The 20,359-nt window shown below is 36.5% G+C and overlaps 1 protein-coding gene across 1 annotated transcript in view; it reads right to left on the bottom strand.

Moving 5' to 3' along the window:
- Positions 1-850: 850 nt before the first annotated feature.
- The window catches only part of MORC3 (MORC family CW-type zinc finger 3), a 36,090-nt gene continuing 16,581 nt past the window's right edge, over positions 851-20,359 (bottom strand). The window contains exons 7-17 of the mRNA XM_014841598.3: positions 20,142-20,270; positions 19,809-19,928; positions 17,075-17,172; positions 13,746-13,850; positions 12,228-12,350; positions 12,047-12,121; positions 11,011-11,056; positions 9,483-9,649; positions 6,394-7,285; positions 4,954-5,111; positions 851-2,352 (exon numbers count right to left, since the gene is read on the bottom strand). Coding sequence (XP_014697084.1) covers positions 2,199-2,352; positions 4,954-5,111; positions 6,394-7,285; positions 9,483-9,649; positions 11,011-11,056; positions 12,047-12,121; positions 12,228-12,350; positions 13,746-13,850; positions 17,075-17,172; positions 19,809-19,928; positions 20,142-20,270 — 2,067 coding nt within the window. The 3' untranslated portion in view covers positions 851-2,198. The remainder of the gene's footprint in view (positions 2,353-4,953; positions 5,112-6,393; positions 7,286-9,482; positions 9,650-11,010; positions 11,057-12,046; positions 12,122-12,227; positions 12,351-13,745; positions 13,851-17,074; positions 17,173-19,808; positions 19,929-20,141; positions 20,271-20,359) is intronic.

The raw sequence follows: 20,359 nt of genomic DNA, 5'->3' as shown, positions 1-20,359 counted from the left end.
ACTGTCCTCTCACTAGCCTTTTACAAACTTAACAAAAAAGATAGGTATGAATATTATATAAGCCATGGAAGCCCGTGTTCTTCTGTTAAATTTCTTGTTCACCACATTTTCAAAGAATCCTATCTTGGCAATAATTTCTTAAAGGGCGAAAAATATCTAAGTACTTCCAAAGAATCAATTTAGCAAGCAAGTTTCTCTTACTAATCCTATGATTAACTTTCCCATTAAGCCAGGTAACAGCCATTTCAATGTGTATTTTTGCAAGAATAAAGCTGACCAAAGGGGAAAAACAGCAAATTCCAGAAAGAACTGCTACATAAATATTCACAAACTTAGACATGCTCTACATAGCTGCTATCATTTAGGCAAAGTTTCTTCAGATTAAATGATTTATACAATGAAAAAGTTTCTTCCCGAGTGTAAAATACAGTCTCTTAAGATGAGCTTAGATTAATATTACTGGAAACAAAGTCTTAGTCTTCTAAATATAATTTGTAATTAATATAGTAAAATAAGCTCAACTGGAGGGTCTTTTTTATTTGAGGAAGATTAGCCCCAAGCTAACATCTACCACCAATCTGCCTCTTTTTTGCTGAGGAAGACTGGCCCTGAGCTAACATCTGTCCCCATCTTCCTCTACTTTATATGTGGGACGCCTACCACAGTATGGCGTGCCAAGCAGTGCCATGTCTGCACCTGGCATCCGAACCCGTGAACCCCAGGCTGCCGAAGCGGAACGTGTGGACTTAACCGCTGCGCCACCGGGCTGGCCCCTCAACTGGAGGGTCTTCATGGACACAACTTTAGTTTTCAAAATATAATTTGAATATAGGACTCTTTAAAAGTAATATCTGAAGAGTTAGCCATCATATATATATTTTATTTTATTACAAGATATTTTAAAATTTGGGCAGATACAGTTATGACAGAAAACCAGCTTCATACCAAAAATACACTTTCAGTTACTTTCTCAAGCAAATAAAAACAATCTTCATTTATTTGCTTTTTCTAGAAGTTAATGTACAGTAAAAATGTAATACTGTATATGACAGACATAATTAAGCATCCATATAAAAGGAACATGAATGTTCAGAAACAAAAGTAAAAATAAATAGCATGATAAAACTTTGAAAAAATAATGCACATTTTAGTTGTGGAAAATATGATTCTTAATTATATATACATAGTTATAATTAATAGAAAGCCATCTCTTTATAATTGCACAAAACATGGGACAAATGAAGCATAAATTTTATGGCATGTAATACTATAATCCTAGGGCATTTTGTTGCTTAACTCCAGGATATAAAACACTTAGGTTTGTAATATAATAAAAGGTATGCAGTATTGTTTGAGAAAGACTGTCTTCCTCAACTCACATTAACCTGTAGTAATCCTACAAAAGGCTGTACAGGAAATTTCACAAAAAGAAATATTAACAGTTCTTGTGCCCACTCCATGCCGATTAAGCAGCCAAAAATGGGCTTCAAAATAAACGTGGTGGAACATTTAATATTTTTGATACTTTTTTATACTAAGATAATTTCTTTGTTCTATAAAAACACTTTGTGTTTAACCATGATTGGCAATCTCAGCAGAAGAAAAATCCTGGCAAAATGGATGGAGAGTTTCTGCTTACTTTATTTTCATGAATAAGATATTCAGGAGATAAGAATTTATAGAAAAGAAACAGTAATGCTCAATTCACTTACAACTTATCTTATCAGGAGTGTTATTCCATTCTTTAAAAATCCTGTTTAAACTTCTCTGTAAGAAAATCAAAGGTAACATTTCCATTTGTATTATGGCACAGCCCTCAGTTTAGAGAAAAATACACTTTAGGGAACCAGAAAAGATTACAGAAAGGTTAGGGGCAGCCTGAAAACCTCTTGGTGAAAAACACTTAAATCTTCTAGGGTAATAAAAAAATATGTGCAGACTTAATTACAAATATTTACATTTCAGAACAGAATCATGAGCCAGCTATTCAGCCGCTCAAGACCAATGATTCACAGGCATTTCAAAGAAGTGAGAATGTGTCCACAGTATTTGTGGCCACGCTTGAATGCATAGAATAAAGATTATGGTTCTTCAGTCTGTTACCTATCATATCTATAAAACAAATTTGTTTACATTTTCAAAACTGTACAACCAAAAGGACTAAGCAAATATTTTTATTATCTCACATAAAATATACTTTAGGTACTACTGATTTCACTCATTTGTTCAACAACTTGTCCTAAAATTTCATCAACTACATCAACATCATAATTCACTTGCTGAAGATCGAGATCAGGTACAATCATGGCCAGCAGCTGTCCTACGTTAACTCGAAGAGATCGAAGTTTGAGGCTGCAAATACAAATATTACATCTATTAGATGAACATTATAATACAGTTTAATATTCATCTAGGGCTTAAAATTTAAGTGAAACATTAATACATTTAATTTAATAAATCTGTTGGTAAGTAGAGTGTTTCATAAAACTAGTGGCTCCACTTGGTTCCAACTAATAAAATTTTAATTTGAGACTGGAGAAAACATGGACTGAAAATAAATTACAAGATGTTAGTTATAATTTAAAATATTGTTATCACCTGGAAAACAGTAGGGACGTACTACTAGAACACTGGTCTAAGACTAAGAATGCATCATGAGATTTCCGCTTCCTTTTGAAGATGAACCGAATTGTTCCCTAAAACATGTTCTATGACATATCCATTGTTGTAGAAGAGGAAGAAGAAATGGTTCTGTGGTCAAATAGGCTTATAAAACCCTGGGTTAAATAATGTTAAACAAGACTTTTTAAAATGCATGACTTCTTTGAACCTTTCAAATGCTAAAGTTCACTGTCTATCCATTTTACTGTGCATTTATAGGTGACAGTGTTTTGCTGAAAACCCTGGATTAGATCATCTTTATCATTTCTTTCAAGTGTATATACACGGATCTGAATATCAACATTCTAGACTTTAAATACCTACAGCTATATAGTAAGTAGCCTTTGCTTCAAAGATGGAGTGAAACACACGGATGAAGAGAATGTCACTGTGGCTCTTGTTCTGCCCCCCTCCCAGATACAGAAGTCCACATTGAGTTTAGATACTGATCTTTCTCTGGTGGAAATCTCTGAAGGGGCAAGATGCTCATCCTTAGGTTGACAATGCACAAAAATGTGACTTTAAGCATGTTTTGTGAGCTTGCATGGTTAAGTTTCCATCGGACCTTTGATAAAATTTTCCATCATTCCCATGCCAGCCATTTTTCGTTCCACCTTTCCCAATCATCTTTGATCAGAGGTCCACGGTCTAAATACTTTTCTGCTTTGCTTTCCTGAAGTTATTAACCATCCTATGTCCTACCAAGAATATTCCCTTTGTCATCTACATAAAAAGTAGATGAAAGACTATGATGACCCTACGACCCTCTACCCATCCTTTCCTTTAAGTCTTTGATTGTCAGCAGCTAATTCCTCCTGTCTACTGGACATGTGACAGATTCCTATTTTTGGCATACAGAACAGCACCATCCAAGAGAAATACTGTGAACTCCATATACAATTTTGAAATGTTCAAATAGCCACATTAAAAAGTAAAACAGCACAACCAGAGGCACTCACAACTAGAATCTACAACTATATACTGGGGGGCGTTGGGGAGAAGAAAAAAAAAATGTAAAATGAAACAATAAATTTAATCTGTTATATATTTTACTTAAGTGATATAGCTAAAATATTTCATCATATCAAAATATATTATTAATGAGGTATTTAAAATTCTTTTTTGTTTACACTAGGGCTTCAAAATCCAGCATATATTTTATATTTACAGCACATCTCAATTCAGACTAGTTAGATTTCAAGTGTCAGTAGCTACATGTAGCTATACTATTTTGGAAAGCATAGGGCTAAAAGATCATCAGTTACTCAAAGTTTAATGTGCAATGGAATCACCTGGGAGATTAAGTTTCCAATTTAATAAACTGGACTGAGGTCCAAGGATCTGCATTCTTACAAGTACCACAGATTCTTGTGGTTCCCATTTTCAGGAACACCAAGTGGGATTTTTTCTGACCCCGTGCCCTCCACGCTTATATGTACTGCTCTATTCTTTCTATTGCCATGAACAGATTTAATGAAATCCTTCAGAAACTTAAGCTAAAAAGCAAAGTAATAATATAACTGATGTCAAGTGAGGATGACAACAGTACTTTTAGCTCTGAAGTCTTATCATACTAGCAGGAAGAGTTGTACAATTTTAGCCCTTAATGTCTGTTTTTGAATGTGAGTCATCAACACACCACCACTGTCATCCCCTCCCACCTGAACCTGTGCCTCCCCCACTCTCAAAAACAAAACACATCGAAACAGAACCCTAACCCCATTTTATATCTTGCTGAGATGGGTCCTCAATGATTTACTGTTTTCTTATTCTGACAGAAGAAACTTCTTCCTAATAATCACACGGACTATGGCAATTTTTAGTAATTTTGTTATTTCCTAAAAGTTAAGATTGGAGAGGGCATGTAGTAAAATGAGGATAACAAACCACGAAAAAAATGGTGCCAGGTACAAAAGTAAAAGAAATCAAGGTGAAAAACTAAGTTTCATGAAATATTCCCTTGTCTTCTAGTCATGGCCAAATTCATCCCATTCTTCAATATCTGGTTCAATTTTCACTTTCCCCCAAAAGCTTTCCAAGCCACTCTGACCACTCAAGTGCTTTATTCCCTCGAAATTCCTATTTCACTTAAGTTAAACCTAAACTGTTCCTTAAAGGGAAGGTTGATCACATGTACTTCTTTTGCATCTCTCTTTGTCTACCACGATGTTGGGATGAGAGCAGACAGTCAATAACTTCTTTTGACAGAACAATATCTGTTTGATGTCTGCTAGCAAACAGTATCACGCCAGCCACAACTGCACCCCAGCCAAATGCCTCATTTAATATTACCTTTCCCCATCAGTATAATTTACAGACTCCTCAGTGTTACTCGAAGTTGAAACATCCGTTCCTATCTGTCGACTTGTAGATTTTAATTGTTCTATTTCAGTCTTCAGTTCTTCACACTGTGAACGGATTTGTGATTTTTCCATTTCCAATAATTCAACCTGACAAAAAAATTAATTTTATAACTGTCAAATTTAAAAGTACTAACATCAACGTACAAGTTTAAGCTAAGAGATGTAGAAATTCTGCTTGATGAAAATTACCACCAAAAGATATTACACAAAAAAATCCAATAGCTTTCTATAAACAAAGCTTCACTTGTTTAATTTCACTTCTCCATCTTTTTACATTGAAAGAATATAAAACGTGAATTACCGCTTGACTAAAACAAATGGAGTCTAAAAACTGAAAAACCAAGATAAATGCCTAAATTATGCTGAAGTCAATGGCTTTCATTTCTTGCACACTCACCAAGTGTAAGTTGTAACAAAGTTTATATTGATTTTTATATATTTTGTTGTCTAGCTCCTAAGGCAATACATCAAGATGAACGTCTGAATGAACAGTTATGTCAACAATATTTCCAAGAAGAAGGGACAATACTGCATCATACTGTCATTTCCAAACTCTTTTTAGCAGAGAAACCCTCCTTTCAAACATCATGTAAATATAACACATAAAATAGATTTTTTTAAAAAGGCGCCACCCAAATCTGAATTGGGGGCATGTGCAGAGGCTACTAATTGTCTCCTGGTGGTATCTATCGTTTTTCTCCTTTCTCAGTAAAAGAACCCCTGAATAGACTACATTTCCAAGGCACCCATTAGCCAGATGACCAAGTTCTGACAGATGGACTATAAGCAACTTTCAGGACCCATACTCCTCCTCTTTCCTGCTGCTTGGAATGTACTACAACTGCATGCTGAGAAGCAAAGCAACAACACAGAAGGAGCCTGTGTCTCTGACGACTGTGGGGCTGCCAGTTATTTGGGGTTTTATGTCACATGCAAACAAACCTAATCATAACTAATATAGGGTGCATCTATAAAATGAGGATATCTCATCATCTACCCTGTATGGTTATTGTAAGGCTTATAATAATGGATGCAAAGTTCCCACGATATTTAGTAACTGAGTGTCTCAATGGGAATGATATTGGTAGCTTTAGCAGGACAACCTTTCATTGTACAGCAATGTCCTGTGCACTAGAGGGCATTTACCATGCCTGGTCACCACGATCAAATTCCAGCAATGCCCATCTCCACATTTCCATATGCCCCCAAGAGGACCAATCCCCAGTTGGGAACCAGTGGAATAACCGACAGTCAATAAATGGAAATATTATTAGGTGATTTATTCCTAACTAGCAACTGGCAGTTCTTTAAAAGTTCAGATGCCTCTGGACCCCCATGACCATCATTATGTTGAATGATGATAACTCACCTCACTTTTAAACTGGTCCCTCTCGATGCTGCATTTGTCCAGCTGCCTGAATACATCGTCAAGCTGCACAACCATTTCATCCACTTCACTCTTACTCTCACCACTGGAACACTGACTGCATTCTGCCTTGATGTGCTGCAAAGCACTACACTGTTTTTTCAGCCTTTCTATTTCTTCCAAAGCTTGCCTATACTGAGAGACCATATGATCTGGACTTTCAGATTTACCGTTAATACTTTCATGTAAAAATAGAGCATCAGTTTCGGTAGATTGATGGCAAGTTTCCTTCTTCACATATTTGTCATTCATTTCCAGTATCCTCTGCTGTAACACTTTGATTTGGTCAGTAAACACATGACATTGTCTTTTATAATTTTCTTTTTCTTGGGTAACTAGAAGCAGCTCATTTCTCAGTTCATTTAACTGGCAATCAGCATCACCCGCAGATTTATCAAAGGTTTCCTGGGTTTCATGAGTCTTTCCTTCAGCTTCCACGCAAGATGGCAGCACGGCTGTATCATTTCTTGCATCTATCTCATCTTCAACAGTCTCTTCCTTTTTAACAACCAAACCTGGTACTTCAGTCTGGGTAGCTGCAGCAGTTCCCTGATCACACCTGGATGATGACGTGCCTAGTGAACCAATCTGGCCACAAGATTTATTATCACCCACAGGCTCGGCTTGAACACTGCTTTGCTCAACATGACTCTGTTCTGATTTCATTTCAATATCATGATCTACAGCAGGCTTGGGAGTACTGTTTTCTTCTAAGATGATAACATCTTCATCATCATCATCGTCCTTATAAGCTGAATTTTCAAATGTTTGATTACTCAATCTCTGATTCTTTGCATTCAAAATTGAAGAACGAGTAGAGAGTCTCCGTTTCAGGCTGGAAAAAATTTTATGTATAAAATATAAAGTTATAAAATACAGATATGGACAAAATGGATGACCTTGAAGTAATCTATCTTGAAATTCTAAGAAATGCCCATGCTCATTTTTAAAAAAATGATATATTATACAGTACTGCCCAATGGATTGAACAAAGTGGAGATTATTTTCTCCTTTTACAGATGAGAAAACAATTAAACTACTGAGATCTCTTTAGAGTACCAGATCTATACACCACCAAACATCTCTTCATTTGATGTCCTCTGGCCACTTCACTGTATACATGTCCAAAAGAGAATGCCATCACCCACCCCAGGTCCGCTCCTTCTATGCTAGAGCTCAATGAATGGCACTGCCATTCCCGTCTGCCCATCTTAATTTTTATTGGCATTCAGTGATCAAAGGTGAGCCACAAAGTAAACGAACATGCCCTATCCTTTCATGTAAAACAATTTTCCCTGTATTGAAAATTGCCTCATTTTCTTCATCTGCTTAGTTTTCTGTGAATGTATCACCAATTGATTACTTTTTGCCCCACTTAGAGGGATATATGTACAGATCCACTCTCTAGCATATATATGCTCCAGAAAGTAAACTTGCTACCTTCTGACAGAGGAAGAGAAGCAGCATTGCCAGACTTTGCAGGTTGGGAAGAGTCCTAGGGAACTACTCTTCCTTAAACTTTCAAACAAGCCTCCTGTTCCCACCGCTGTTTTCCACCTTCAAAAGTACCTAGTGCTCCCAAGTTCTGAGATTGTCTAGAGATCTAGAGTTAATCGTTTAACTGGGAGTTGCCCTATTATTTTTCCTACCAGGCTAATTCCTATTTGTCTTTCTCAAGACTTAGTTTAGGCACCACCTTTCCACAGACTTTGGCTCTATGAATTTGAGAATAAATACAGGCTTTAAAAATTAATGATGGGGCCGGCCAGGTGGCGTAGCAGTTAAGTTCGTGCACTCCACTTCGGTGGTCCTGGGTTCATGAGTTTAGATCCCTGGCTTGGACCTACACTGCTCATCAAGCCATGCTGTGGCAGCACCCCACATACAAAACACAGAGGAAGATTGGCACAAATGTTAGCTCAGCAACAATCTTCCTCAAGCAAAAAGAAGATTGGCAACAAATGTTAGCTCAGGGCCAATCTTCCTCACCCAAAAAAGAAAATTAATGAAAATTTTCTGTTCTCTTCTTCCATTTGGATGGCACTTTTAAAAATAAATTCCTTATCTTTTGTCTGTAAACTTTACAGATTTTACTTTTTCTTACTTTGTCTGGAACCATCTTTATGAAGAAAAGCCAAGAATATTAAGATTAGTTAAAAAAAAATGCACACAAGTTCTTAGTTAAGTAGCAATCCAGCCCCAAATTGAGCCCCCAAAATGTAGGCTATAAACAGCAAACTATTTTAGAACATGCCTTCCTTGGTGTATATATGCATAAAGGCAGTTATTTCTAATCTTTTCTGAGGTCAAAAAGTCCTGTGAGAATTTGATAAGGCTACACAACCTCTCAGAAAATCTGGCCCCACCATCTCAGAGAACCTTGTTTCAACAACAAATATCAGGTGTAGTCGGTCTGATCTACTAGTTTATTGGCATCATGCCCTTTCTTCTTTACCTATGTTCATTCTAGTCCCTTTGAATGGGCGACCTGTGCAGAGTACTGTTTTCAGAATTTCAGGAACCAAACTAAGTACTACCCCCTCGCAAAGCCTTCCCTGACCATTCCCATCAGGAGACCTAACTGAAAAATGCACATATCACCTTACCTTTCTTTCTCCCTTCCTTCTCCATCCACTCACCCAAAATATACAGCATGTCATGGGCTATGCTAAGAACTTATGGGTTATACTTGACATTACTGTATAGTATTGTGCTGTTAACTGCTTCATGTTTTTCTTTTACTTAGATACTGATAATCTTTAAAGCAAGAATTTTCATACGATATGGAATTTCAAAGCGGTAACAATTTGATCAAATCCACAGGAATACAATTAATGTTTAAATCGATTTAAATAGGTGGCGTAAGTGGGGTGGGGTTAAGTTTGGACAATAAAAGCGAAGTAACTTGTCCTTAAGACTTTTTACATGCATAAACTATAATTTCCTAGAAGTGCATTATTGCCCTATTAGTGTCGAATAAAGACTGGTTAATATTCATTCCCCAAATGGAAAAACACATTTTAGCCACTGACTTGTTGCTATCAGGTTCAGACTGGGGTGAACCTCGATGGTTATTTATAAGTCTTGTTGCATAAGTATTAGCTGCTTCTGAAAGATGTCCTCTTGGAACACCTTCCTTCACGGGAGAAAAACTTTGACTTGACACAGGGGTTGGCCGAAGCAACAATTCATGATTAATCTGTTGGAGGAAAAATAAATTGATCTTAAAGGATTTTTTTAAATGTGCCATGTCCAAAACACAAGATAATATTTGCCCTTTTCTTCATATCCCAGAAGACATTGAGAACTATGCTAACCATGTAAATTCCCTGTGCTATACCAGGGAGCAACAAACAACAGGCCAATGAGCCAAAAGCAGCCTGCAAGCGAGCAAAGAAAGGTTTTACATTTTTTTTTTCCTGCTTTATCTCCCCAAACCCCCCCGTACATAGTTGTATATCTTAGTTGCAGGTCCTTCCAGTTGTGGGATGTGGGACACCACCTTAACATGGCCTGACGAGCGGTACCATGTCCACGCCCAGGATCCGAACCCTGGGCCGCCGCAGCAGAGCGCACGAACTTAACCACTCAGCCACGGAGCCGGCCCCAGGTTTTACATTTTTAAAGGTGTGAACAAAAAGAACATGTAAGAGACTGTATGTGGCCCCCCAGAACTAAAATATTTACTATCTGGCCTTTTACAGAAAGATTTGCTGACCCTGTACTATATACAGGGCTTATCAAGATATAATAAAAACTTATTTTTCTAAGAGAAAGAAATTGAAGATAAAGCCATAAATATTCTGCCTTTAAAAACCAAAGTAAGCCCATTATTCTTTTTCCCCCAGTTCCATTCTCACTCTGAAACCCTCAGCCTTCATACAAGGAAACATTGCAATGTAATTATAAGCAAACATACACATCTGCAGCAGACCAAAACTTCTTACACAAGAAGTACAACTACTTGCTCATATACTCAGCAAAAACTCCTTGACACCATTAAGCACTAAGAGAGAAAGGGAAGGGCCAGGGACAGCAGGCAACAGACAAAGAGAAACACTGGAGCGTTAGTCCAGGTTAGTAGCAGAACATGGCTCCCTGGGAGTTTCTGAGAATTTTTTCTTGACTACCTATCTATAAGATTCTTAAAAGGATGTCTGCCTTTCCTCAGAAGATGCCCAACCAAACAACAAAACTGAACAGTTTAGGGGATGGGCGCGGACATGGCACCGCTCATCAAGCCATGCTGAGGCGGTGGCCCATGTGCCACAACTAGAAGGACCCACAACTATGATATACAACTATGTACTGGGGGGCTTTGGGGAGAAGAGGGAAAAATAAATACGTAAAATCTTAAAAAAAATAAACTGAACAGTTTGAATGAAGTTGTTGGGTTAGGGAGGGAGGGCTGGGAAGGACAGTAAAAGAAAGGAGGAATAGTGAACCAAATGAATAGGATCACTTCAATTTGTTAGTAACTCCTAAGCTTTAAAATTCTGTATTTGTTACACTAACCACTATCCAATATAAGACACAGCTATAAAATGAAGGCTTAATTACCTGAGGGACCATTTCCAGTTGTCTGATCCTGAATTTTTCCTTCTCTCTTAAAAAAAAAAACAAAGATGAAAAATGAACATATTTAAATTTACGTCATCATTTTTCAATTCTGTTTTCCAGTGACATACTTGCCTTTCACTACCGAGTCCCTCCGATATGTACACTGAACTTTGCCTCATTTTCATTATCATCAGTGGTAAGCCCGTAGGCAGGGGAATACTTTCCACCTCTTATCGCACTAATGTGTCTGCCCCAAGCTTTCCATCCCCATTAGCATTATTCTCAGACTTCTGAAGGGAAATATCACACAGGCTTCTAATTGGTTTCTTTACTTCCAATCCTGCTGCTGGATTTATCTTCAAAAAGTGCACTCAAAATTAAAACCACTTGGAACTTCTTAGTGAACTCAGCTTCCTGCGTGCAGTACATCAGCCTAAAGTTCACCAGGGCTGACTATCATTCATTACCCAGCTTCTCTATCTCACCTCCGTTTTCCATTATGCCCATTCACATATTTACTCTAGTTAACCTGAACAAATCCTTGTTCCCTGTACATTCTCATCCTACTCATTCTTCAAGGTCTACTACAAAATGTCCTTCACGAATTTTCCTGATCCATTTCTGCCCTCCCATCCCCAGTCATAAGTAGTCCCTCCCCGTGGGCTTCCAGCAGGACTGGATCATACCTTTTATGGTACTCGTCAACTTCTATACACCCATGTCTCACTTCCCCTGTTAGAGTATAACTCATACAGGGCAGTATTCATTAGGATTCGTCTGTGTGTGGCCCCAAAAGACAAATTATTCTGTATGCAAACTATTGTGTAGACAGGAGAGCAATCAATGGCAGATATCCACAGCATAAACTTTTAAAAAGGGGCACTTCCTATTATGCACTCCACATCAGATCTTTTTTTGGGCCATCATCTTTTCTGGCTGTACTAGCTTTATCTTGGAGAAGCATCAATTAATGCTGCAGACACACCACTGTTGCTTTGGGCATTATTTTCCCACTATACATTAATACAACACTCACTTCTTTTTGTAGGTTTTTTCATAAGTGGGATGTACTAAATCCTCATCTTCAGGTTCTTCTGGAACATCACAATTTCTAGTCAGAAAAATCACATGGGAATAACACGTCACCAGCGCCTGTTCATACATCTTGAACAGTACTTTCTGCCTTTCCAAAAAGGGTACTACCAACTATATGGTACCTGAACTGTGGGTCAGGGTTATTGGAGCAATACCATTTTTCTGGAAGTTGATCTATCCCATCTGGTAATTTTCGCCACTTTAGACACGCATCACACTGAACCCATGTCTGATCAGGACGTTTCCTGTAACAAAACCACAAGAAAATATTACCATGGAAATATGGCTGCAAAGTACACTTCATTAGATTTTCTGCATCATTTACACCACAAAATGCCCCTATGATTTAATTCTATCCCTGAAAATTCCGTGATATAACTACTATTGTTGTAGAGCAAGTTAAATTTTTAAAAACAATTTGGTTACCTTCAAAGGTTAAAGGTAACAGTCTAATTTAAACAAAGCAATTTAAATGTCTTGCTTAATAGCATACTATTAAATTTGTTCTAATAAAAACTCAACTTAAAATATTCTAAATGCCTTGCTTTGAAATTTATATTAAGTTAACATCTGCAATGTCAAACGTAATATACTGATTAGCACAATAAACTATTCAAGTACAGAAAACAGACAAGTTGTAGTATTATAATTTAAGTAACTTTCTATAATTGTATTACACTTTTATCCTCTACTATAGCATTATCTCTGAATAACTAAAATTTGTATATTCTTTTATAGTTTATAAAATGCTCTCATATTTTTATCATTTAAAAATTATGATTCTGTAAAAAATTTATGTACACTCATTTAACATAATGAAGACTCCACCTTAATGCCATTAACTTTTTAAATCTAGCTTTAAAAAAACATGCATTTACAGAGTTCCATCAAACTTCAAACAATCCAGAAGTATATAAAGTAAATATAAACTCCCTGTTTCAGGAGGTTACCACTGTTAATTTTTTAAATCCTGGCAGAAATTTTCTATGCTTATAGAATTACACTTGTGTATATGGACACTTGCAAAATACAATGAGAAATTAATACAGTGAGTTGCATCTTTTTTGTCATCTTTCCATCAGTACAGTTATTACTCATTCATTCACAGGACTGTTATTATGTGCTAGTGTGTTACTGAGTGCTTGGCAGGCATCCTATCTTTCAATTCTTACAACTCTAGAGGGTTAAGTGCTAGTAATGTTTACATTTTACAAATGAGAAAACAGACACTTCTAAGAGGCCAAGTAACATGTTCAATGTCACAAAGCTACTTAAGCAGTAGGACTAGAATCTAAACTCAAGTCTGGCTTTAGACTCATGACCTAGTCATCACACAAAAGCAGGGTTTTTCAACCTATGAGACACAAACCACTAGTGGATTGTGAAATCAATTTAATGGGTCAAGACTTGCATTTTTTAAATCAAATAAATGCTATCAACACACAACATATGGATAAATACTGTTTCAAGAATCTTCTGTGTATATGTATATATTCATTTGTTCATTTAATGCCATGCTGATTTGAATTGTAGAATTTATTTCTTACCATGGGTTACACTCAAAAGGTTGAGAACACTGTACAATCATATACCCTCCAATATCCAATATTAGAGGGTTGATAATTTTTAAATGTACTTACTGTATATCTTCAACTGGCAAACTTAGAGGATATTCTGCATTTTTCTTCACTTTCATTTCATTCCAGTAGTCATTCAGCTTTTCTCCTAGTGCTGCTATTGTAAGTCTTAAAAAAGCAAATTATAAAGTCAATTTAAGAAAAAAAAATGATAAAGATTAAATCTTTGTGAAACACAGAGAAAGTATAAACAACCTAATGATCATGTTGACACTAGGGTTGAGTGGGGAGGACTCCAAAAGTACAGTTAAAGAAGAACACTCAAAGTAATGGCAATTTTCTATAAGGACCTTTCTAAGTTCCTAGAGTAGAGCCAGGATCATCTAGGAAATAAGACATAAAACAGTTAATACTCTGGGTCCTCTGCTGAGAAAGTATTTTGTAGATCATTACTGGGAGAACCACAGACTCTTTGAATTTCAACTCCAACCAAACTTATAAACTTTAATTCGAATGAGCACCCAAACTTCTGGTTTATAAAAGTATACAATCACTACCAGCAAGTATACTTCTGTCCCACAATTAAGACTTTCACTTCTCCCACAATAAGATGTCAATAAAAAGCAAATTAATGGGATCTATTGAGATAAGACTAAAGCCACAAATGAGTAATCACTCGTTAATGAGTTAAGCACCTACCGAAGTGGAACACATGAACTTAACTGCTAGGCCACTGGGCCAGCCCCTTATGTAGGTCTTAAATTTCATTCCACAATGTTTTGTACTTTTCAGTGTGTTGAAGTCCTTGCATATTTTATTTACTTCCAAGTATTTGATTGTTTTATGCTATTTTAAATTATTTTTTAACAATTTCATGTTGTTTTTGTTGTTGTTGATATACACAACTACAATTGATTTCTGAATACTTATCCAGCAACCTTTGAATACATATTACTTGTTCTTTATTAATTCTAAATTTGCATATTTTTCTGGACTTTCTATATATTTAACATTGTCATCTATAGAAAAGTTTTATTCCTTCCTTTCTATCCCTTATAATTTCTTTTTCTTGCCTTACTGCACTGTTTACTTCCTCAAGAATAATGGTGAGTAGCTGATATTCTCATCTCATTCTCACTCTTGGGGGAAGCTATTAATAATTCACCATTAGGAATGATGGTTGCTGTTTTTTGTAAATACTCTATCATTAATATGCCCTTCTACTAATGGTTTTGTAAATGTTCCCTTTTCCCTAAACCACAAAAGGCTGTTGTGATTATCAACGTTTTTTCTGTACCCATGAAAATAACCATGAGAGCTTTCTTTTTTAACATCAATGTGATGAATAACATTGGTTTTTGAATATTAAAACTACTCCTGCCATCTTGAAGCACAATCCACTTGGTTTTAATACGTCACTAGATGGTATTTACTATTATTTTAATTAAGATTTTTACATCTTGAGCCTGGGAAATTGACATAAATTTCCTTTCTTGTAACATACTCATGAGGTCACTACCAGTTACGTGGCCTCATAAAACCTTTAAAGGGTTTAAGAAGGTGTCACTTGGGGGGCTGGCCCAATGGGGTAGCGGTTAAGTTTGTGTGCTCCACTTTTGCGGGCTCCACTTTTGCGGCCTGGGGTTTGCCAGTTTGGATCCCAGGCACGAACCTAGGGACCACTTATCAAGCCATCTATGGCAGGCGTCCCACATATAAAATAGGGTAAGATGGGCACAGATGTTAGCTCAAGGCCAATCTTCCTTAGCAAAAAGAGAATTGGCAGTGGATATTATCACAGGGCTAATCTTTGTAAAAAAAAAAAAAGAAAAAGTGCCACTTCTTCCTTAAATGTCTGAATTTAATATGTGGGAAGTTTTCTAAAAATTGATTCAATTTCAAAGGAATGTGTCCATATCATCTAAAATGGTGAAATATTGTTGATGCTATCCCTTTGATGTTTTTGTCTGTAAATGTGTAGTAATATCCTCCCCCCCTTTTTATTTCTGATATTGATGATTTCTGTTCTCTCCTTTTTCCCCTTAATCTTGCCAGATGCTTATACGCTTTATTAATCTTATCAAAGAATAAACTTGGGGCTTTCTGATGGTGTCAAGTATCAATTTATTGTCTCTCAACTCCAAATCCAGTTGTCTTTGCTCAGTTTTATAATACTGGAGCTTCATCCTGTAAACATTTATCCTTTGCTAGCCTCAGGAATGTTAAACTGGGTTAACAGGGCAATGAACCTACCAGGTGATAGCAGCAAGACACTCATTCTTCAAGTTTTGGTACTGCATTGTTATTTGCCTGGAGCAAAGTGGAGCTCCAGCTGTGCCTTCAGGCCATGCTCTGCCCTCCAGCAAGAGACCAGTTCCAGTGCCCAGATCCTTGGGCAAAGACAGGCCTCCTCTACAAACCAGTTCTAGCCCAGTCATACCCTCTAGCAACAGTAGGCCATGTCTACACACCAGCACTGGCCAGGCCTTCTGGCAAGTTTCTTGCTATGGCAGGTAGCTTGTTCCTGTTTGTGCCATGACCTCTACAAAGAGATGGGAATCTCTGACTTGGAGGTAGGGAGACCTTCTCCTAGTTCCTTTATTGTCCACTCTTTCTCAACCCAGAGGTAATAGCTGTACTTCTGTACCTGCTAGTTCTGGACACCGACTGTCTTCTTGTACCCTTTTAGTAATCACCTGCTATTATTCTAGTTAATTCCTCATGCTAAATTATCCCTGTTCCAATAACAGGGATATCTTCTGTCTCAGGACTGAACTCTGAAAGATATATTTATTTTCTCTATTGTTGTGTGTTTCCTCATTTGCTGATTTTGCTCTTATCTTTATTATGTCCTTCCTTCCACTTTGTTTTATTTGTTGTTTACTTGAGGAGAGGGCCTATGGCCTTTATCACAAATATTTATATGACGTTTGCATTCCACTCCATAATATACGCTCATCAGGACAACTGTTTGTGCTTCCTAAACTTACAGTAAAATTGATGGTCATGTTTATTCTATGACTTCTAACCACTCTTAAAAGGTATGAGTATTAAGTTCCCATCTAAGCACAAAGTTTCAGGATTTTATGATTATGCAAAAAATGTCGATACTGACAAAGTAGGAACTTCCTCTCTTCTCTTTGAATCTCAGAAATACTTCATCAGTAAAGACAGGGGAGACTATACTTCTACTCATGAGGGAGAAGAATGCAATTCCCAGGATGGGAGAAGATGGTTAACTTGTTTTCTGTGCAAGCCTCTCACCTACCCATCCTTAAAATTCTATAATGTAAAAACATCCACAAGATAGAAAAAAATTCATCTTAGAAAACGTTATGGAAGTATTTCCAAAAGAAACTGTAAGAAGTCAATAATTTAAATAGATAACATACCTGTACTCATTAGTATAGTCAAAATCCTGTTTATTATGAGTTGGCTTTAGGAAATTACACTCTATAATTCCCACTACTCCAACACCCATGTTGTTTGCCTGGAAAATAAAATGAAACTGGCATTTTAAAAGCATAAGACATGATGTTCAGAATAATTACCCTTCCACAAAGATTTACAATTTATATGAAACATCTTCCATATTTTATCTCATATGATTCTCATAAAATTTAGATTGAAAAAGTATCTAGTAGGTAATTTACTTTTCTGGAAATTAATGGTTAACTATATTAAAGCCTTCCTCCAAAACCACTTCCACTGTTGTCAAGAATTCATTTAGCAGGGCCAGCCCCGTGGCTAAGTGGTTAGGTTCGAGCGCTCTGCTTCAGCAGCCCAGGGTTTCACTGGTTCGAATCCTGGGCGCAGACAGGGTACCACTCATCAAGCCATGCTGAGGCGGCATCCCACATGCCACAACTAGAAGCACCCACAACTGAAAATACACAACTATGTGCCAGGGGGCTTTGGGGAGAAAAAGGAAAAATAAAATCTTTAGGGAAAAAAATGAATTCATTTCGACAAGTATTAGCATCCCTAATTTTATACAATGGAGCAAAGACCACTGCTACTGGGATGCAACTTCTTAGATAGCAGAAACTACAACTAACTCATTTCTGTCTCCACAGTGCCTAGCAACGGCTCTGGCACATAATATTCTATAAGTTTGCTAGATAAAAATTAAAGTCATTTACCCAAAGTTACACATCCAGTTGCTAATGCTGATGAAATAAAAACCTAGGTTAGTTGAATTGAGGTTATTTTTAAACACTGCTAGCTAAAATATTGACCTCAAAGTTTGAGTCACATTCTCATCATCTACATGTGATTAACAAGTGTATTTTATTCACAATTGCAGCTTATTTCTGAATCTACATACAAAAAGTGAATATGTAACTTTTAAATGAAAATTTTCATAAATACAGCTATAGATAAAACCATGCAAATCTAATCACAATCCTACTCTTTTAAAAACCGTCAGTGGTTCCACATCTCACACCATTTGTAAACCACAGTATCCTTCAATCTGTAGTTCTTGTGCACCTTCTTTGCAGCCTCCTCTTTCTGTTTCTCTTTCATTACTCTGTTACTCACTTATCGTCTGGTCCAGGCATAGCAAATTACTCCCTTAATGATGTCATATTCTTGGAAGTCTTTCTCTTCCTTTGCCGATATTCTTTTCTCTGCCTGGAAAATCCTTGCCAGACTTTCGAGAACACTATAATAAACTGAGACTTATCTTAATCACCACTTTCTCCAAGAAGCATTTTCTGATGCTCCAAGGATGTATCACATCCCCCTCACTGAGGGCATGCTCTCTCTCTTATCATCTTTTTATGTTGAGTGTCTAGCATGGCAAATCGTACCAGGTATCTGACACCTATTTAATAAATATTTCTGGAATCCACAGAATGCAAATACTAGGCCCAGTCCATCATCTGGTTAAAGAAAACACTAAAAGTTGGTTGTAAAAGCCTATTTTTCAAAAGGTCAACCTTAACCAGAAATTATACACAATGCAAATTTAACAAGGTTTGAGAAATGGACTATGTATCTGACCTAAGTCAGATTAATAAGGAATAAAATAAAATAATAATTTACATTCTGTAGCAGATACATTATTTCTTTTGAATCCCAAAGCACTTGAGAAACAAGGCTTATTACCAAAAATGCACTTCCAATTACCAATGAAATTCAGTAACTTTAATTATAAAATATTTCTGGTGAAAATTACTATTCCAGTTATAAATGAAAATTAGCATTTTAAATAAAAGTTACTGATACCTCATATCATGGTTGCCAGACTTTTTGTTTTATTTTTTGACTAAACTTAGTGTTACGAAGAATTCAACAAAGCTCATTTACCTTTGCAAAAATGCTATATTCTGAGCTCATTCCATGTAAAATATGTAATACAGTTACAACACCTGTTGAATAATATTCAAGATAAACCCACACTATTATACTGTATAGAGCTCACATCATCCTACAAAAAATTTAAAATGAAATAAGATGAAAAGAAAATTAAAACCATAGAATTAAAAACCAAAATCTGCCTAGACTTAAAACCTTTAACAAAGGTGATTTTCAGATTTGTACCACTGAATTCTTAACCATACACACCCCAAAATAACCTTTCTGTGAAAACATGTAAAGGATAAACAGATTGACAGAGTGGGCAATGTTCACCATCCTAAACTGAATTCTCTAACAAGGGAAGTGGTTCAGGAGGAAGGCTCCAATATACTTAAGGAACTAACTCCAAAAAAGTCAATGGCCTATGAGATACTGTTTTTCAGGCTACTGAGTCCGCACTAATTAAAAACAACCAATTTCACTCCAGCATAAAATAATCAGGGATCCATATCCAAATGCAGTCAAAAGATTTCCATCTGTACCTGATATCCATACTCACTATTGGGTCCAGGCCAAGTTACTTAACTAATTATTAGCCCCAATTTCCTTATTTGTAAAACAGAGATAAAATATTCTATCCCCACCTCATAATATTATTTAGGACCAAATGAGAAATTAATATAAAAGTATTCTAAGTTCAAGTGCTATACCACCGACATTTAAAAGTCATTAGGCAAAAAGCACATTATTTCATGTCTGACCCAAAAGCAAGTTATTCTAACTTTTATAAAAGATATAGACATTTGCAGATATGAAGCTTACCCTTAACTGACATCCAACTTTTTCATAAGCTTTGATAAGCCTATTTCTGTGATACATCATTATCCCATAATGATCTTTATTTCTGCAGTTGAATCCAAAAGTAATTCTCACCGTTTTAGTCTTAAGTGTTAAGGAAAATTCTGAACATACCACCTCACTCCCTTCAAATCATCCTTTCTATTTCATTATTTATTTGAGTCCAAAAGTGCATAAAAAAGGGCAAAGTTGGAGAGGATTAGAATGTGTATCAGGATAAAAGGAGAAAGGGGGAAGGGAAATACCCTTGACTGACATAGCTCTATATGGCATCCTAAGAAGGAAAATAAAGGATACTAAAAATTTTGGTCGGTAAACATCACGTTCGATATAGGCAAGACTCTTCGACACTAGCTGTGTCTTCACTTTCTGTCCTCGTAAGATGATCTGCATTCTTGGCTTCAGATATAATATACTGCAGTAAGCCTGCAAAGACACACAACAATATCTGTCCTTTCCAAATAATTACCTAGATTTCTTCACCATCACTTACACGTCTTTAAAAAGAACGCTGC

Source organism: Equus asinus, chromosome 18 (genome assembly GCF_041296235.1).
Source record: "Equus asinus isolate D_3611 breed Donkey chromosome 18, EquAss-T2T_v2, whole genome shotgun sequence".
Lineage (NCBI taxonomy): Eukaryota > Metazoa > Chordata > Mammalia > Perissodactyla > Equidae > Equus > Equus asinus.
This window is presented reverse-complemented; position numbering and strand designations above follow the sequence as displayed.